Source organism: Nerophis ophidion, linkage group LG11, assembly GCF_033978795.1.
Source record: "Nerophis ophidion isolate RoL-2023_Sa linkage group LG11, RoL_Noph_v1.0, whole genome shotgun sequence".
In the NCBI taxonomy this organism is placed as follows: Eukaryota; Metazoa; Chordata; class Actinopteri; order Syngnathiformes; family Syngnathidae; genus Nerophis; species Nerophis ophidion.
The window spans coordinates 30,700,684-30,721,144 of NC_084621.1; the positions used below are offsets into that span (position 1 = coordinate 30,700,684).

The 20,461-nt window shown below is 39.4% G+C and overlaps 1 protein-coding gene across 2 annotated transcripts in view; it reads left to right on the plus strand.

The window, feature by feature from the left end:
* The window catches only part of sh3bp5la (SH3-binding domain protein 5-like, a), a 49,186-nt gene extending 30,081 nt beyond the window's left edge, over positions 1-19,105 (plus strand). For both annotated transcript variants that reach the window (XM_061915556.1, XM_061915555.1), the window contains 3 exons: positions 11,028-11,192; positions 11,270-11,443; positions 17,406-19,105. In XM_061915556.1, the coding sequence (XP_061771540.1) occupies positions 11,028-11,192; positions 11,270-11,443; positions 17,406-17,942 (876 nt within the window). In that variant the 3' untranslated portion in view covers positions 17,943-19,105. The remainder of the gene's footprint in view (positions 1-11,027; positions 11,193-11,269; positions 11,444-17,405) is intronic.
* Positions 19,106-20,461: the final 1,356 nt, after the last annotated feature.

The following is a 20,461-nucleotide window of genomic DNA, read 5'->3' on the forward strand; positions in this document are numbered from 1 at the left end:
GGCATTAAAAAATATACATAAAAATGAGCAATCATCAATCATACCAAGACTTCACTTTCGTCAGTTGTTTGACGTTCTCGGCACCCGAGGATCTTGTGAGATGACGCTGGCTGCTGCAAGCTCATGTTTAAGAAAAAAATCACTAACAGGGCGGACGCAGAGAAACACGTTTTGTTTCTAGAGACTCCGTACCTACTGTCAAAACTCTAAAGACCGACTGCACAGTTCCTGTCTTCACCATAAAAGACCTGTTTCCTCCTGCCTGTGCTAACAAAATAAGAGTCTCAGAAAGCTAGCGTGCACAAGCTAGCAAGCTACGGAGTTTGATGCCAATGTATTTCTCCCCCGCGCTCAGCGACCGCTTTCTCACTTGCTTGCCCACCCGCACTCTCACTGACGTCACTCACCTACTGCCAGACATTAAAGGGCCACACACATATGCTACTCTCATAACAAAGTGTTTAAAAACGAGTATGCAAGTTGGACAAATGAGATGCCAAATCCAACCACTTTCATGTGGTATTGGACAGAAAGGAGGACTTTTTTTTTTCCTCCATTTGAAAATGCGGACGTTATCAGCACCACTGTCTAATTCCAATCAATGCAAGTCATCAGAATCAAATACACCAACTTATATTCTTGTCTTCATGAAAGAAAGGAATCTATGTGTGTTAAACATGCTTGTATTATCATTAAACACCATTAACTTGTTAACAAAAATGTCTCTTTCATAAATAAATAAATATAAATTATAAATAGGAATGAGGTAGATCTCCTCGACTTGGTCAATTGAAAAGTAGCTCGTCTGCAGAAAAAGTGTGAGCGCCCCTGAGCTAAAGCCATCAATCTGTTTCACTGGATTCAGAATAAAACCAAATTCTGTCTTACTCAACAAAGTTAGTATTTGAATATTGTTACTTGAAGACTTATTCCTGGTTACAATTATACTGTTAAGAGAGTATTGTCTTGTGTTTTGCCTAAAATGATGAATGCATCATAATCAGTTGTGGCTGGTGAATTTTGTTTTAGGTGGGGCTGAAAGTTTAAACCAAATACCTGTAGGGGGGTCATCCTCCTCCAGAAGATTTCTTTGTGATTTTCATATACAAATATTGAAGATCTTTGCTCCTTTACAACTCTCTGATAATATTCTTTTCACAAAATACTACCAATAGTATGTTAATGTTAAATCTTACTTGTGAAAAGTAATCCCCCGTTTCCTATTTTCAACAGTCCACTCATTTAAGCAGGAAAACGCTGAACACCAGCCCGGCATCTTTGTTTTCTACCTCTCAACTGTCAGTTTAGGCTGCTCTCCAGCTCCTCATTACCACTTCAAGATGGTGGCCAAATTGCTCGCGTCACAGCAGCCAATGCTGGGTTTACTTACAGTATAATATGTCTATGGTTATAACGTCATTGCAAACACGACAATCTGTTGCGTCCACTGCAGTTCGCTACCTTATTCATACTTTTGGTCAAGTGATTTTTTTTTAAGCAAAGCTGCATGAGGTACCTACACATAATGTTACGTTAGTGAATGTATCACACACAGTAACGTAACGTTAGACTGCGTTCAGGAGCACCACGTATTTTAGCCACCTACAAAAAGACAAACGTAGTCAAATAAAGGTCAGTTAAAATGTATAATATATTAAGAATATGTGTACAATTTCCATAGGGCCCTGACATCTAAAAAATACAACTCTGTTAATTGTTATGTTCATGTATTTATGGTTTTCATGTGTACGCACACTTTAAAACACATACAGTTTGAGATGAGATCAATGAGATAAGGTAAAAACAGGATTCAGAATAAAACCAAATTCTGTCTTACCCAACAAAGTTAGTATTTGAATATTGTTACTTGAAGACTTATTCCTGGTTACAATTATACTGTTAAGAGAGTATTGTCTTGTGTTTTGCCTAAAATGATGAATGCATCATAATCAGTTGTGGCTAATGAATTTTGTTTTAGGTGGGGCTGAAAGTTTAAACCAAATACCTGTAGGGGGGTCATCCTCCTCCAGAAGATTTCTTTGTGATTTTCATATACAAATATTGAAGATCTTTGCTCCTTTACAACTCTCTGATAATATTCTTTTCACAAAATACTACCAATAGTATGTTAATGTTAAATCTTACTTGTGAAAAGTAATCCCCCGGTTCCTATTTTCAACAGTCCACTCATTTAAGCAGGAAAACGCTGAACACCAGCCCGGCATCTTTGTTTTCTACCTCTCAACTGTCAGTTTAGGCTGCTCTCCAGCTCCTCATTACCACTTCAAGATGGTGGCCAAATTGCTCGCGTCACAGCAGCCAATGCTGGGTTTACTTACAGTATAATATGTCTATGGTTATAACGTCATTGCAAACACGACAATCTGTTGCGTCCACTGCAGTTCGCTACCTTATTCATACTTTTGGTCAAGTGATTTTTTTTTAAGCAGAGCTGCATGAGGTACCTACACATAATGTTACGTTAGTGAATGTATCACACACAGTAACGTAACGTTAGACTGCGTTCAGGAGCACCACGTATTTTAGCCACCTACAAAAAGACAAACATAGTCAAATAAAGGTCAGTTAAAATGTATAATATATTAAGAATATGTGTACAATTTCCATAGGGCCCTGACATCTAAAAAATACAACTCTGTTAATTGTTATGTTCATGTATTTATGGTTTTCATGTGTACGCACACTTTAAAACACATACAGTTTGAGATGAGATCAATGAGAAAAGGTAAAAACAGGATGGAAACTGCTGTGGAACTAGTTCCAATGCAATATGCCATGGAAATACAATGATAACACTTTTGTGCAAATAATTACAGTTGCACTTGTTTTTTCAAATGTGTTTATTCTGTAAAGGAATGAGTTACATGTTTAAAATAACTGGTTAATAGTGCTATTATGACACTATTTTCTTTTATAATAAATACATACAGCGTTTTAAAAGCATACACAATCTGTGTAAATATATTAGTCTGTGGTTAAAAGGACTTGAAATGACTCGAAACTCAAAATGTAGGACTTGGGACTTGACGTGAGACTTTTCAGTTTTGACTTGGACTTGACTCGAGACTTGCCTGTCTTGACTCGAGACTTGACTCGGACTTGAGGGCAAATATTTGAGACTTACTTGTGACTTGCAAAACAATGACTTGGTCCCACCTCTGCTAGTCACTACAAGAGATGGGCGATATGGCCTTACATTTTTTCATTGTATTAATTTGTTTGTACCTGGACAATGCACATTGATCAACATTGCTGTAAATGCGCAAGTTTTAGCTACAATGCTCGTTTCCAGCCATAATCCCTGGGCAAGATGTAGATCGCCAGCAGCAGAAAATATACAATAAAAACAACAATCATTATTCGTCTACTTAAAATAGAAAAACAATTGATTAATATCTCACACACATCTACGGTAACATTAGGCACTAGCACTACATATCTTGTATTTTTGCATATTTTTGAATTGCTTTAAAGTATCAATCAATCAATCATTGTTTATTTATATAGCCCTAAATCACAAATGTCTCAAAGGACTGTACAAACCACTACGACTACGACATCCTCGGAAGAACCCACAGAAGGGCAAGGAAAACTCACACCCAGCGGGCAAGGAGAACTCCCACCCAATGGGACGCCAGTGACAATGATGACTATAAGAACCTTGGAGAGGACCTCAAATGTGGGCAACCCCCCCACCCCCCCTCTAGGGGACCAAAAGCAATGGATGTCGAGCGGGTCTAACATGATACTGTGAAAGTTCAATCCATAGTGGCTCCAACACATCCGCGAGAGTTCAGTTCAAAGCAGATCCAAGACAGCAGCAAGAGTCCAGTCCACAGGAAACCATCCCAAGCGGTGTCGGATCAGCATCGTAGAGATATCCCCAACCTATACACAGGCGAGCGGTCCATCCTAGGTCCCGACGAGCGGTCCATCGTGGGTCCAGACTCTGGACAGCCAGTACTTCATCCAAGGTCATCGGACCGGACCCCCTCCACAAGGGAGCGGGGGACAGAGGAGAAAAAGAAAAGAAGCGGCAGATCAACTGGTCTAAAAAGGAGGTCTATTTAAAGGCTAGAGTATACAAATGAGTTTTAAGGTGAGACTTAAATGCTTCTACTGAGGTATCATCTCGAACTGTTACCGGGAGGGCATTCCACAGTACTGGAGCCCGAACGGAAAACGCTCTGTATCTACTTAGCGTGTATGAAAAGGGATCTTGTTCCAAAACTAGACTGCCCTCACTGAGAAGGCCGACTGGCTGAAGGCACTTTTTTTGAGGGGAACTATCACGTTGTTTGAGAAGGTGGATCTAGTTTGCCTCCAGCTCAGTTGTACAACATCAGAAAGTGGTGTTGGGGCCAAACCACATACGGTTTTAAAACCCAGGTTAGCATTGTGAAATTCGACAAAATATTCCGAAGACAGTAGTTTATATTTATCCAATATAATACAGTGTTGATAGCAAAAATATTTAATGTCCAGGACTTTTAGAGCCTGCCAGTGTTGTTTTACTGCCCTGAGACCAGCTGGTGACACAGTACAACAGATTTAATTAAGCAGCTTCTGTATTTAAACTTTGTCCGATATATCTAAAATTAGCAATATTCAGTTTCGCCGTGCAAATTACTTACTAGACGTGCGTTTAAAATGTAAATTATGAATTTAAAATGACTCCCAAGTATTTATATACAGCTACAACACATCTTTTCTCCTGCAACACACCTCAGGATCTGGTAAATCGGATTTCCTCTTGGTGAAAAAAAACGTACACTCTGTGTTTTTAACATGTAAATGTAGACATGTGTTGTACAGCCATTTAAAAACAGACTTCATAGTTTCAGAAAGTTTTTTTTACCTCCTCCTTGTCCTTCCCGTGTACAGAAATCGCAGTGTCATCTGCTTACATTTGTACTTGTACTGTACATTCAGAGCACACAGATGGCCGGTACTTCTCTTGTGTCCAAAAACTTATAAACTAAGTTTCCTAACAACAACAAAAACGACAAACATCTAGTGACGATAAAAAATATTGATGTAATCACCGTAGTTTTGACCATACAGTTTACGGATATTATAGTTGATATCATTACTGTTGATATTTGTATCGATCCGCCCAACCAAGATCCATACTAACCTTATTGGTTAGTATGGCTTATTATATGTTTCCCCTCATTTTGCCGATATACATGTGGCGTGCAAGGCCAGTATGACCCCATCATATACAGTGGGGCAAAAAAGTATTTAGTCAGCCACCGATTGTGCAAGTTCTCCCGCTTAAAATGATGACAAAGGTCTGTAATTTTCATCATAGATACACTTCAACTGAGAGACAGAATGTGAAAAAAAATCCAGGAATTCACATTGTAGGAATTTTAAAGAATTTATTTGTAAATTATGGTGGAAAATAAGTATTTGGTCAACCATTCAAAGCGCTCACTGATAAAAGGAGGTTTTGGCTCAAAATCTCACGATACATGGCCCCATTCATTCTTTCCTTAACACGGATCAATCGTCCTGTTCCCTTAGCAGAAAAACAGCCCCAAAGCATGATGTTTCCACGCCCATGCTTCACAGTAGGTATGGTGTTTTTGAGCCAAAACCTCCTTCCATCAGTGAGAGCTTTGAATGGTTGACCAAATACTTATTTTCCACCATAATTTACAAATAAATTCTTTAAAATTCCCACAATGTGAATTCCTGGATTATTTTTTGACATCCTGTCTTTCACAGTTAAAGTGTACCTATGTTGAAAATTACAGACCTATGTCATCATTTTAAGTGGGAGAACTTGCACAATCGGTGGCTCACTAAATACTTTTTTGCCCCACTGTATATGAAGTCATGATTAATTTAATTGGCCTTGATGCATGTATTTTCTTTAATAAGACTGAACAAATGTTTTATTTAAATAAAAAATTAATAGATGTGGAAATCTTTGGGCACCCTAACAATTCGATCCTATTCAATTTAGAATCGATTCAACGGAATTCCCAATTCAAACAACCAAATCTCACAATGCTTTATTTAGTATAATAATTAGAGGAAAACCTTTTCAAAACAGGTTGCAAGAGAGATGGCCAAGAGCGTCTTTTTAAAGATGTATTCTTATTGTGTGAGTATGTATATATCGAGATAAAAAAATAAAAATGATAATTTGGCCTTTCCAGCCACTCAGTTTATTATTTATTATTGATTGATTATCTATATCTGTGGTACAGATTTGCTTTAGAAAAAAGAACTGTGCAATACTTGTTGCCTTATTTGTATTTGAATGTATTAAATGTTTGGGTAGAATTTTACTAAACAAAGACAGTTTTCTCTTGAGTAATATATACATTTATTAGAGCTGTTTATTTTCTGGAGGAATGTAGTTAGTCATAGAACTTGCACCCAATGTTATTAAAAAAGTAATGATTTTGAATCGAGAATCGATTCTGAATTGAATCGTTTTCCTCAAAAATCGAATTGAATCATCTGGTGCCTAAAGATTCACAGCCCTAATAAACTGTATTCATACAATATATTACTTAAATTAGTTTTCATGTGAAAAGTCCCTAATTTAAGGTGTGGCAGCTTTATTTTGCTGTGGTGGTGTGTCACGGACTCACGGTCAACTACTTGTAGGGGAAACCCTGCTTATATGGTGTGTAGCATGTTTAGTTTGTCTTTTTTCTCCAGTGACGGTGTAAGAAATGTAGTTTGTTTGCAGACATGGAGGCGATGATTGCTGACTTAGAAGTCTCTTTGCATTGTGGAGGGACATTAGACACTAGCCTGCTAGCGAAGACGCTACATTGAGTTGATGGCGCAATCATTCACATGTTGCTGTCATATTTGCAAAAATGGGTCATCAATATGCATTTTAACTATGCAACGATAATATTGAAAGCTCTATCATCATACCAATTTATATAATTTATACTGTATATACTGTGCAACCCTAGGCACGATCATGACTGATGAATTGATCGTTACGAATTGTGTTTATTGTTTGCGTAAAGTGCGGCTGTTTTGGTTTGCAACACAGCTGAAATAGGAGATAGAGCTTTAAAGTACCAGTAGAGTGGAAAAACAAGTTGACTATATGCAAAAACAAGTTGACTTTATATGATTATTTGTTTTTCATTTTATCCATTAAATCATATTCAATTGTATTTACAATCCACAAAGTATGTGAAAATACAGTCTAAACATCACAACATGCCACAAATTCAGTAAGTCGTTTTGAATAATCCACTTCGAATACCTTTGGCTATTCCCGGAGATTGACGTCACTGAAGTAACGCTTCTGCACTGACTATGGTATCAGATCAAACATAGTGGAAATACGTAAAAATTAGAGAGCGATGTGCTGGAGATTCCTGGTACCTGAGGCAGAGAAACAGCCCCAGAGCATAATGGACCCCCCACCATGCTTAACAGTAGGCAAGGTGTTCTTCTCTTTGTAAGCTTCATTTTTTCTCCTCCAGACATAACGTTGATTCATAGGCCCAAAGAGTTCCAGTTTTGTCTTATCACTCCATAGAACAGTTTCCCAAAACCTTTGGGGTTTGTCCAGATGATTTTTGGCATACTGCAGTCTATTTTTATTGTACCTGGTATTCAGAAGTGGGGTGCGCCTGGGAGTTCTGGCATGGAGGCCTTCTTCTCGTAGTGCGCGCCTTATTGTCTGGGACGAAACCTGCGTTCCCCCCTCTGCAATGTCCAGTTGTAGTTCCTCAGCTATTACCCGGGGGGTTTTCACCCCTGTACGCTTCAAATACCGGACAGCAGTTGCACACAGCATCCTCTTTCTACCACGCCCAGGTAGCGTTTCAACTGTGCCTTTAGCTTTAAACTTGCGAATTATGCTCCCAACTGTGTCTCTTGGAATGTGTAATGTCTTTGCTATTTTCTTATATCCATATCCTTTCTTATGAAGAGAAATTACCTCCTCTCCTGACTTCTTTGACCACTCCCTGGACTTCACGATGTTGCAAATACACCATTGACCATCTACAAGAAGCTGAGCGTCAGTCTTTTTCAATCAGTTTAATTGTTGCTCGTTATGGTTCTAATCACATCTACAGGTGTTTTCAACACCTGATAGAAAAGACCCTATTCAAATTCTGTTCTTAAGAGTTATGATCTTCAAGGGGTTGAATCATTTTGTCAATGAGATATTAAGAGAAATGACACAGTTTGGTATGTTACAAAATATAATGTTGTAATTCAAGTTGCATTTGTCTATTTAATGCATCTTTATTTGATATGACCATGCACAAAATACGGAATAAATGTCCAACTTGCTAAAACACCAAAATTGTGTGGGGGTTGAATAATTTTGATCACAACTGTACGTCATGCTATGATGTGTCTGGCTGGCTCATTAACCCTAAAATGGCTCAGGAATCTCAGTGAGGTTGATACTATTTTGATATATCTATGTACTCGCAAACTTTGTAAGTCTTTCAGTGTCATACATCAGATATATTTGATAATAGCCTCAATATGGAGGCACCTTGTTTTTCCAGTCCGCCGGTACTGCGTGGGTCTTTTGACGCAAATGCAAGGGAGCGTTGTTGGTGTGATTACGACAGAAAGTGACCAGTTTTGTTAGATAATAGTTTTGTTGCTGTTGTTTTGGTGTAGTTATCAGTAATAATTTTTTTGCTAAAAAATAAGATTGTTAATGCACTGCACCTCCTCGTCTGCCTTAAAAGTCTCGGCTGACGTCGTCATTGTTTTATCTGTTGTGACCACTGATTGAAAAAGGGTGCAGAATAGTTTTTTTCCTTGAAAGTTTAAGTTGGATTTGGATTCTATGCGCTGCACAGATTTTCCGTATGCAGAGGACAAGGGAGCAGCGCGCGATATACTGTAGGCCAGTGTTTCCCCCAGAAATTTTGTCGGTTAAGGTGGTGGAAGGGGGCGTCGCCCAGGATAGGTGGCAGGACGGGAAAGTGGGTGGGTGGAAGGAACAGTGTAACTCTGCCTGTCGCTATCAAGTCTCCACCTCATCGCTGCCACCACAGCCTGCGGGGCAATAGACTACAGACTCTGATTACATTGAACACATTGTTTATTAGAAAATAGCCAAAAAACAATATCTTATAATAAATACAAATATTAAAGAAATAAAGAAACCTACAATTTTCGGTTTTATTAATATTACTTCATAGCAATGAAGTTAGCACCCACATACCTGAAGTAGAGCTCTTCTCTCTTTCACCACAGAAGATTGTTTATTGCTCCCATTGGAAACTTGCTGCTCTTGTACATCATTCGGCATATCTTTGTCTGTGACCAGGCTGTCAATGGTGAATGGAGAATCCGAACTTCTGTGAGAGCTTGTGTCAATATCAGACGTTTCTATTCCATATTGAATGGATGTAGTTGATGGAGAACCGGCCCAGATCTGCTCGCATAGTTCGAAGTACAGAAAAAAAAATCTATCGTAACCACTTCTTCCATCTGCGTCGACTGCTTGTCTGTACTTTCCACGAATCGCTTTCAGTTTAGTGTCGATAGTTGTTTTTGTGATGTTCTCTTTCCGATGAGGAAATTCCTCAGATGTCCCTCCAAGTCTGTACCGCTCCAAAATAGGATAAGAATGTCACCATACTTAGACTGGCAAGTTTCCCAGTCAACAGTTTGTTGAGTTTTGTTAACTTTAAACTCCAAATCGATGCTGAAAAGTAGCTCTACTTCTCTGTCAGTCCACATAAATAATTATTTATTGCCGTGACCTGCCATTTTTGCTATATGCCGCCTCCGAAAATTACATTTTGGATGTTTCTGATTGGCTAAAATGGTCTTAGGTCCTAGCATACAGCACCCCTAGTATTTTGGCATGCGTATGACACTCAGTGTATGTGTTTGCTTGGGGAAAGAGATAGTGTCAGGTTCAAACATCAATGACATCTATTAAACAAGACAAGAAGCAAGGAAATAAACAGAGACAGAATTCAATTTTGCTCAATTTGAGGAGAAATGTGGTGACCTGTAACCTCTTACAGTGTCACCCACGCTTTAACGAAAAAAGGCTCACGTTTCCTCTTTTATTTGGATATTCCCTGTTTACATAATAACAGCTGTTTCTGGAGGATTGGGGGGGTATGTATACCCCCCAATCCTCTAGAAACATCTGTTAGGTGAGCGAAAACAATGGCTTTTTATCAACAGCCATTGTTTTCTGTCACATTAACACAAAAGAAAAAGATGCCTCGGGCTCGGGCTGGTCCTGGATCGAGCTTGGGCAGGTCTTGGATCAAAATAGATAACCCCTCCCGTCTCCTCCCATCGTACACAATGGAATTTTACAAGCCTTTAGCTTGTTACAACAAAGACAGCTTAGCCGGTTTCGAAAACGGAAACTTTTGTGATAACTTAAACATAATTATTCTAACAGATAGTTTTTTAAATGTGCACGTGTGGCTGGAGATCTTGTTAAGACGTTAGTTTAGGCGGTGACTCTTTGTTGTTCAGGCAGCCGCCTGAACAACAAAACACTACGGGAAACCCTGTAGATAGGTCTTTACTGTCATTGCACAAGTACAACGAAACTTTGTCTTCAGCACAAACCTGTTCAAGATTAGACAAACAGTGTACAGGGTTACAGAACAAGAACGCTGATGTGTCGGCATAAGGCACACACCTCAGAGAGAACATTAGAGTGCAAACCATTTTCTCAGAAGGGGCCAAGGAGTTTATTAAAAGGTTTAAAATTATAATATTGTTTGACTTGTGTCTTTGTTTTTAATTCTGATTCATTCCTATAAACATAACCGTTATTATTGTCCGGCTTGAAACGGCGCCCAGTGAAAGATGGGATAGCAATATTGTCTGGGTGTAAATCGGGACAAATTCGTGAGAACGGTAGCCCTGGGAGATTTTCGGGAGGGGAACTGAAATTTGTAACTCTCCCGTAAAAATCATTAAGGTTAGCAAGTATAATAGTAGTAAAGGTTTCTGTTTTGTGTACATTATTTGCAAGTGGTGTTGATGAAATCTTCTCTGCGCAGGCTCAGCAGGAGACGCAGAAGGCAGCGCTAAGCTACGAGAGAGCAGTTTCCATGCACACGGCCGCCAGGGAGATGGTCTACGTGGCAGAGCAGGGACTCATGGCTGACGGAAAGAACACCCTTGATCCCACCTGGCAGGAGATGCTTAACCACGCAACCTCTAAGGTATCGGCGAGGCATGCACCCCCCCGATTAACACTTTGGACACGATATGACCTGGCTGGCTACGCAACCCTCCGCAGGTGAACGAGGCCGAAGAGGAGCGACTCCGCAGTGAGAGGGAGCACATGCGCGTCACCCACGCTTGCCAGGAAGCCGAGGCTCGAGTCCAGGTGCTGCAGAAGTCTCTGAAGAGGGCCATCATCAAGTCCAAACCCTACTTTGAGCTCAAGGCGCAATTCAACCACATCCTGGAGGTAAAGCGAACATGCACTGAAAACACAAAGTAAATGCACATTGATGGTTACTTTTTTACATGAACACGTCAACCAACCAAAAAAAAAAAAAACATGCTGTAACAAACTTGTAGTGAGTTGTAGTACTTAACATCAACCAACAGAGGGGGCAGTAGTTCGCTGCCTAAATGGGCAGTTGTAAAAATTTAAACAGGAGGTAAACAAGGCAGCGGGACCATTGTAATGTAAACATTAATTAAATACAGCATATCAGTAAAGCTAGGAGTGAAATCGCAGTGTAACTCCATGTATTGCCATAATATTTTGCCAACGATATGACACACGGATTTTGCGATAATTGATGTATATACAGTTGTCCTTGTTTATCGTGGACAATTTGTTCAGGCCTGTTTATGTTAAACTCAGTACAGCAAAGTAGGATAGCTAGGACATTAAAATGTTAACGACCTTATAAATATGTTTTTTTAACATAATCGGAGCCCTCTAAACATGACATAACATCCTTAACCTCCCATACCCATTAAGGCTATAAAGTAGCCTTAATTATGTTCCACTGTAAATTACAGTACACACTGGTAGCCCAGATGATTCTTCAGTCGTCATTGCTAGGGTTGTCGCCAGGCTACTACAACATAGTTGCTACATGGGCTGTGCGATGAAACAAAATCAATATATATTGTGATAGACAGGTAGCAAATATCAATAAAAATATATATATATGTATTAGTATGTGTGTGTGTGTGTGTGCGTGTGTGTGTGTGTGTGTGTGTGTGTGTATATATATATATATATATGTGTGTGTGTGTGTATATATATGTGTGTGTGTGTATATGTATATATATATGTGTGTGTGTGTATATGTATTATTTTCGGATACTTTATTAAGCATTTCTTACATATCCCTTATTTTTGCACTTTAATTTTAAGAAGTTATTGTTAAGTGTTCAATGTGATTTTAGAATTTTGTTTACATTTTTTAAGTGTTTTCCTTGGTTGTGTTGACCTTTCCTGTCTTTTCTGCCTTAATAGCAAAGGGAATTATAATTAGAGGAAGGTTACATTCAAAATAAAAAAATGTAACGTTTAATTTTTTTTTCTCCTGGTCCTAGTTTTTGATAGATCATATAAAATGTTATCCATATCATCGCTACTAGGAAATGCTTATCAAATCCTGAGTTATTACTCTAAAAACCACAGGTGTAAGTTATTTTGACAACTTGACAGTTACGGCTAAGATAGCCGTGGCCATTCGCTGTGGTGTTAGCACTGCGTGTCCCATGTTGTCATTACACATTTCTCTTGCCAAAAGCTCAACGATGTCATGTGGAGGTGATGATGTTGAAGATGAAGTGCATCAAAAGACTTCATCTCCACTTAGCATTACCCGGACAGCAGCTGATAGCAGTACTGTTAGCATTGAGTGGCGCGCCGCTTTTGGTATGTTTTGCATCTCGTCATTTGATATCACTCACATCAAAGTCTCTCTGGAGTTGTGTTATTGATGAGGAAGGAGTGGAAGATGAAGTACATCAAACATTATTCTGCCAAAAATTGGTCAGCGTGATTGTTGCGGTTTAGATGACCCACTGTGTTATTGTTAGCACTTAAAAAAACAATTTTTTTTAATGAATTTTGCCCATGTTATGTAATGTTATGTTATTTTCATTATATTATGCACCTCCCAACCAACTGTTACATCAGCTTGGGGCGCAGCCCGAGTATAGGAAAAAACAAACAAACAGAGATTGAGACACACAAATGAATCTAGAACAAACATTTAAGACACACGATATACACATAAATTAAAAGTCAACCAGATGACTTTCAGGGTCATCTGGTTGTCAGATTGGAGGCAATTACCAAGCCTAGAGCTGATAGGTTGGTCCAGGAGATCTTTGATGTACAGGTACTGGTCATATTATTAGAATATCATGAAAAAGTTGCTTTATTTCAGTAATTATATTCAGAACACGAAACTTACATATTATATCAATTCATTACACACATAGTGATATATTTGAAATGTTTATTTCTTTAAATTTTGATGATTAGTACTGACAATTACTGAAAATCCCAAATTCAGTATCTCAGAAAATTTGAATATTAGTTACGACTAGTACCAAAAGATATTTTTTAGAAATGTGGGCCAACTGAAAAGTATGAACATGGAAAGTTTCAGCATGTACGGCAATCAATACTAAGTTGCAACTCCTTTTGCCTGAATTGCTGCAGCAATACGGCGTGGCATGGAGTCGACCAGTCTGTTGCACTCCTCAGGTGTTATGAGAGCCCAGGTTGCTTTAATAGTGGCCTTTAGCTCTTCAGCATTGTTGGGTCTGGCATCTCGCATCTTCCGCTTCACAATACCCCATAGGTTTTCTATGGGGTTAAGGTCAGGTGAGTTTGCAGGCCAATCAAGAACAGGGATACCATGGTCCATAAACCAGGTACTGGTAGATTTGGCACTGTGTGCAGGTGCCAAGTCATGTTGGAAAATGAAATCTTCACCTCCATAAAATTGGTCCGCGGCAGGCAGCATAAAGTGTTCTAAAACTTCCTGGTAGACTGCTGCATTGACCCTAGACCTCAGGAAACACAGTGGACCAACACCAGCAGATGACATGGCACCCCAGACCATTACCGATTGTGGAAATTTGACACTGGTCTTCAGGCAACGTGGATTCTGTGCCTCTCCTGTCTTCCTCCAGACTCTGGGACCTTGATTTCCAAAGGAGATACAAAATTTACTTTCATCTGAAAACATAACTTTGGACCACTCAGCAGCAGTCCAGTCCTTTTTGTCTTGAGCCCAGGCGAGACGCTTTTGACGTTGTCTCTTATTCAAGAGTGGCTTTACACAAGGAATGCGACAGCTGAAGCCCATATCTTGCATGGTGCGTGGTGGTTCTTGAATCACTGACTCCAGCTGCAGTCCACTCTTTGTGGAACTCTCCCACATTTTTGAATCGTTTTTTTTTTACATTCCTCTCCAGGGCGTGGTTATCCCTCTTGCTTGTACACTTTTTTTCTACCACATCTTTGTCTTCCCTTCGCCTCTCTATTAATGTGCTTGGACACAGAGCTCTGGGAACATCCAACCTCTTTGGCAATGACCTTTTGTGTCTTGCCCTCCTTCTTTAAAGTATCAATGGTCATCTTTTGGACAGTTGTCAATTCAGCAGTCTTCCCCATGATTGTGTGTCATACAGAATCAAAACGAGAGACCATTTAAAGGCTTTTCCAGGTGTTTTGAGTTAGTTAGCTAATTAGAGTGTGGCACCAGGTGTATTCAATATCTGACCTTTTCACCATATTCAAATTTTCTGAGATGTTGAATTTAGGGTTTTCATTGGTTGTCAGCTATAATCATTTCCTTTTTGGCAAAAAACACTTGAAATGTATCAGTCTGTTTGGAATGAATGTATACATTCTACAAGTTTGACTTTCTAAATGGAATTAATGAAATAAATCAACTTTGTCATGATATTCTAATAATATGACCAGCACCTGTACGCTGGGGCGAGACTTATCATTCACAATATCAATATGAGACAAAAACATATGTTTTTCTCTTTTTTCGTACATTCTAATTTGAATTATGTGGCTCCTACTACAATACAGGTAATAAAATTAATTTATTCTGCTCATAAGCCCCTAAATGATGTTGTGATGCGAATAATTGTATTTTATTTCTGTTGTGAACTGAATCATTAAACACATGCTGTTTGCACTTCTTTTTGTGGCAATGCGGCTGCACCTTGTAGCCCAATGGCGTGTTAATTTTACTTTTAATAATTTCTTAGGTTATTATGTTGTGATCTGACGCAATATGCATAATTGGCTGCTTATATTAATGATGAAAATGGAATAATGATGCTTTTGTCGCATTTTGGATGGGCGCTGTCTGTTGCTGTATCTGTCACATTTGCTTGTGAAACATTTTGGCCATCATCGCTTGTGTAACTATTTTGTTGAATATTATTTGGTCAAATTCAGTTGATACTACTTTTATATTGAAAATGTTTGTGCTGTGTATTATAACTGCTTTTGTTGAAAAAACAAGAACTGAAGTCATGAATATTAAATATTTTTAGCCTACCCCCGCACTTAACTTCGGGAGAGAAGAAATCCTGGCACAGCTCCTGCGTACATTACAAATTAGAGCATAAAAAATAGCAAAAGATATGAGTTCTTGTCTCACATATGGTTTGTGAATGATAGGCAAAAAAAAAAAAGTACAGTTCCCCCTTAAAGGCTGGAAATATACTCTCGCATCGCATAGCTTGCGTTTCCCCTGACGACGTTTTGTTTTATTTATAGATATAATTTATGATATAATGGGTTTCACTACGGAAAGCGTTTTGAGTGACTAGAGAAAAGTGCTATATAAATATACTTCACTTTTTTCGTAGGGGGTGGCGCCAAACTTGTAATTATTTTCCAAAACACTAAGGGCAGTGTCTCCAGAAGGAGGAACTGTAGACTAGATACTGAGTATTTACTCCCTGTGAAGAGTGACTATATACAACCACTGAACCGCAACATCAACAACTTTTTGTCTACACTGTAACTAATCATTCAGAATCATAAGTTTACTTTTAATGGACGTTTTACTAATAAACCATAGAAAAATACCTTTATGGAGATGGACTGCGCAACTTCAGAACGAGTCGCGGCAGAGGACGTTATTATTTGCAACAATATTCTGCCGTTTTGGGACATGGGACAACATGTAATTGTAAATAAACAAAACTATTAAATTACTGCTTAAGTTAACAACATGCTGGTGTTTATCTCTCTGGTCGTGTTCACAGTTCACAAATGTTTATAAATAAACCGTGCCTGAAAGGTTTTTGACGGGGAATGAGAAGTGTTCTGTGTGTGTGAGAGAAAAATATAAGTGCATGAGAAAGAATATGTGTCGGAACTCAACCTGTTAGCACAAGATTTGTAATAAGTTAAGTGTCGTACTTTCATTCTGTGACTTCTTCTGAACGCACAACAACACAATCAGCTGAAAAACACATTTGGTAATTATTTTCAGAGCGCTGAGTATACTGTTAGTTTTCATCCAAATGTTTAATCACTGATGTTTTAGTTCACTCAATAATTTGTGAATTTCAAGCACAAAGCCTTCTCGCCTGTATTCAGGGACCCTCTCTGGCAAAAACTGACCAATCACAGCTCTGTGTTATGCGTCGCTGGTGACGCGAACCTAAACTTTCACGGGAGGCTACCCGGTGGGGATTTTGCCTACGCAAGCTCCGCGACGCAAGAGTATACACCTGAATTAACTCAGAAAGGGAATAACTAAGAAAGAGTACTGCACTGCACTGTATTCTGTATAAGTCTTAATTTAACAAATATTTTAGTCCAAAAATATGGACGATATAATTTGAAAAAAAAAAAAAAAAAATGGATATAGTGAAGCCGCAATAAGTGTGATGTTACAGCTGTATGCACAAAAACAATATAGGATGCGTCACAATATCGATGTCTAACACAACATTTACAGTTGTACGTATATATTGTCTATGTCCGTAGTTGCTTCTTAGGGTGTCAAACTCTAAAATAGGTTTTAAGACTGAGGTATACTGGGTTTTAAGTGTATAAAATAGACAATTTTAAGGTTTTTATGGATACTTCCATGATGGTTTTTTGCTACTTTATCAATATTTAAATGCCTGTATCATGTAATGAGCCAAGCTACAACACTACAGAGCGTTAATGGAGAAAGGTTCCAAAGGCTAGTAAGAATCAGTAAGAGTTCATTTTCTCATATCTAGCTTTAGGTTCCTTGGCTTTGGTTTAATCCTGTTTAAAGAAGGCAGCAGTGTTGTGACCACAGTAACTTGGGAAAATGGTCGTAAAACTTTCTTTGAGTATTTTCTGCCATCAATGAAGGACATGACTTTGAATGCATTGTTGTCGCTGATGATGGCGGTGGTGTCTGCCTTCTCAGGAGCACAAGACCAAAGTGCTGCAGTTGGAGCAGCATGTATCCAAAGTCAAGACGCGCTACTCCATCACCCTGAAGAACCTGGAGGACATCAGCGAGCAGATCCATGCCCAGAGAGGCCGGGACCAGGACGAAGGATGCCCCACTGTCTGCGGCGGGCGGAGTCCTCCCGTTGGGGCCGAGTCAGATGCCGGGGCTCAAAAAGAAGGCGGGGCCTGTGGCAGCGCGGTTGTTAATGATCGATCGGATGCGGCCGGTCACTTGCTAGAGAAGTTCAAGGAGAAGGAGGAAGAAAGGGAGAGGGATAGGGCGGGCTCGGATTCCCTCTCCGTCTTCAGCCTGCAGACCATCGCCTCTGACCTGGAGAAATATGACTCCATTGAGCACCTCGGGGATCTGAGCGATGTGGGCAGTGTTACCGGGGAGGAGGGCGAGAAGGAGCGAGTGATGGACCGGCGAGACAAGATGGCGACGGATATGAGCGCTCGAGAGCGCCAGCAGCACTTTCACAAGCAGCACCACCGAAGCTTTAGCTTGTGAGGCCACGCGGCGTCAGTGACTTGTAGCCATCGGAAGATTGTGGAACTCTTCCCCCCCAAACCGGAGTATCGCGAATGAGCTGCTGAAATGTACAACCAGAGTGACGCGGTTGTACGTGTAAATAAGCACACGCGTTGACTTAATGCAGCCCTCAGTTAGCATCACAAGCTAGTTGGTTACCACTGTACATTAACTCACTTGAGGAAACGGCATTGCTTCCTATCTAGCACGTTTATTTCATGCCTCCTTAGGGAGCCAGGCAAAACTGAAGCTAGTTGGAACACGGCTATACTATCACTCCTCTGAGGGAGGTGGAAACCTGTTAGCATTCCATGCTAGTTACCTCGTGCATTATACATTCACTCTACCGACAAAACAGGCCGAGAAGCCGTTAGCATTTATGCTAAATGATACGCTTGCTATCTATCCATTCACTCTTTAAGGGAACAGGGCAAATTTCCATTAGTTACCTTTACATGCTGACTGACTAGACAGGGAAGCCGTTAGCATTCATGCTAAATAGTACACATAGCTATTCATTCACTCCTTTAGCATTGTAAGCTACTTAAATGTGTAGCACATGTCCGAGCTAGCTCACATTCACTCCTCGTGGGGAACCAAGCAGGAAGCCGACTCGAGGAGGACTTTGTCAGCGTTGCACGCTAGTTAAGTAAACTTAACTATACGTTCACTTCTTTGAAGGGAACCAGGTGGGGTTTCTATAAGCGTAAAGGAAGCTTGCGTTATGCTTGGTGTGGATGTTAATGTGATGCGGTGACACGTGTGTCATCAAGGTCGCACTTTCCACATTTCCCTGTCGTGTTTGCACATTTCAAGTCATCCCCGATGAATGTTCCTTGAAAGAAGAGCATCCCTTGGATATTCTCTGTCGTTTGACAGCATGCACAGCATTTTACTACATGATTAGATGGTTTGTGGCATGATGGGATTTTTTCTTAAGGCTGAACCTGAGCGCTGACGGTGGTAACGCTGCATGACGACGCTCTTGTTTCCGCCCTTCTTCCCAGTGAAAAAAAAAGCCATCTCCAAATGTGCTGTTTCTTTTGTTTTGCAAGAGCACCATTTTAGTTGATTAAATATTGTCATTGTTGACATGTGCCTTGCTGTCAAACAACTATCAAATGAAACGTTAGCATACTTTGTTTTAAGTGTATTTTTGTGTCTGAAAACATTTTTGTGCCCGTTATTTATTTTTTTAATCTAACTATGAAGTCTTTTGCAATTGCAATTGCTCAGAGGATTTGAACCACAGGTGAGATTTACGCCCGTTACGTGGTCTCCTGCATCTTTGAACGTGTTCCGAAACCTTAGGTGGTCTGCCATGTTTTGTTCATAGTTAGCCACGTCATTTAACGTAGACAGCCACACCATTGAACGTGGTTCGCCACATCATTTAATATGATCTGCAACGTGACATGGTCTGCTACGTCTTTGAACTGGGTCTGCAATGTTACTTGGTCTGCTACGTCTTTGAACGTGGTCCTCTAGTCTTTGGACGTGGTCCGACACCTCATTTACTATGGCCCTATGAGTTTGATACCCCTGTGTTAGCGCATAGCTTGCACTTCCAAATTGTGACTTCAACGTTAGAAATTTTAGTTAACGATGTAAGGATCCCTACTAAATTAAAAATTTTACATTTCCAATTTTAGAAATCCTAAATTTTGACAATATAGATTTTTGCATTAGTTCCCAATTACGTTAAATTCAGAGTCAGACGGAGCGTCTATAACCACAGTTCGAGCCAAACAATAAGATTTAACTTTATTCTTTCTTTGCCATTTGTTTCCACTTTTGACTAAACAGATTTTTACATTGGTTTATGAATATTGATATTGACAATGTTTGTAGAAGTAAAAAACTGATTCGATAATGATAAGCATAGAAATTCTTCCATCGCTCTCCACACTTTGACTGGAAAGTAACAATTCACATTTTAGTCTCGGGAATTACGTCGTAATAAAAATTTAAGATGCAAAAATGTGTGAGACTAATGAAAACATTAAAATTCGGAAATGTTAATTTAGTTCAGACATGGAAAGTTCTCAGACTAGATTTGTGTTCTGACACTAGTCTGAATTTTTACTTCAAAGTGGGAAATTGTTATTATTGGACACATTTGAGCCAAACTTTTTTTTTTGCTATTTAAATCCAATTGTGACTCTTTTTATAATTTTTTAACAATAGCTTTACATTACATAAACTATGGCTGCTGGTTTGCGTGTGACAGTGACATTCATAGTTGACTTGTAAAAGTAATCATATACTTAATGAACATGATTGATGAATATTTTACTCCTCAGTTGTACAGAAAAGCTAAATGACTCTTCACTGTGTGGACTTGCGAGGAAGCTGTCACGCAATCATCCCTTCATGAGACCATCAATAAAATCTTGACATCTTTTGGACTGTGTTGGATGGCACACACTGAGGAGGAAGGGCCTTTGCTTCAATTATTCAGTTTAGAGAAAAGGTAACTAAAGTTGGGATGTGTCCGG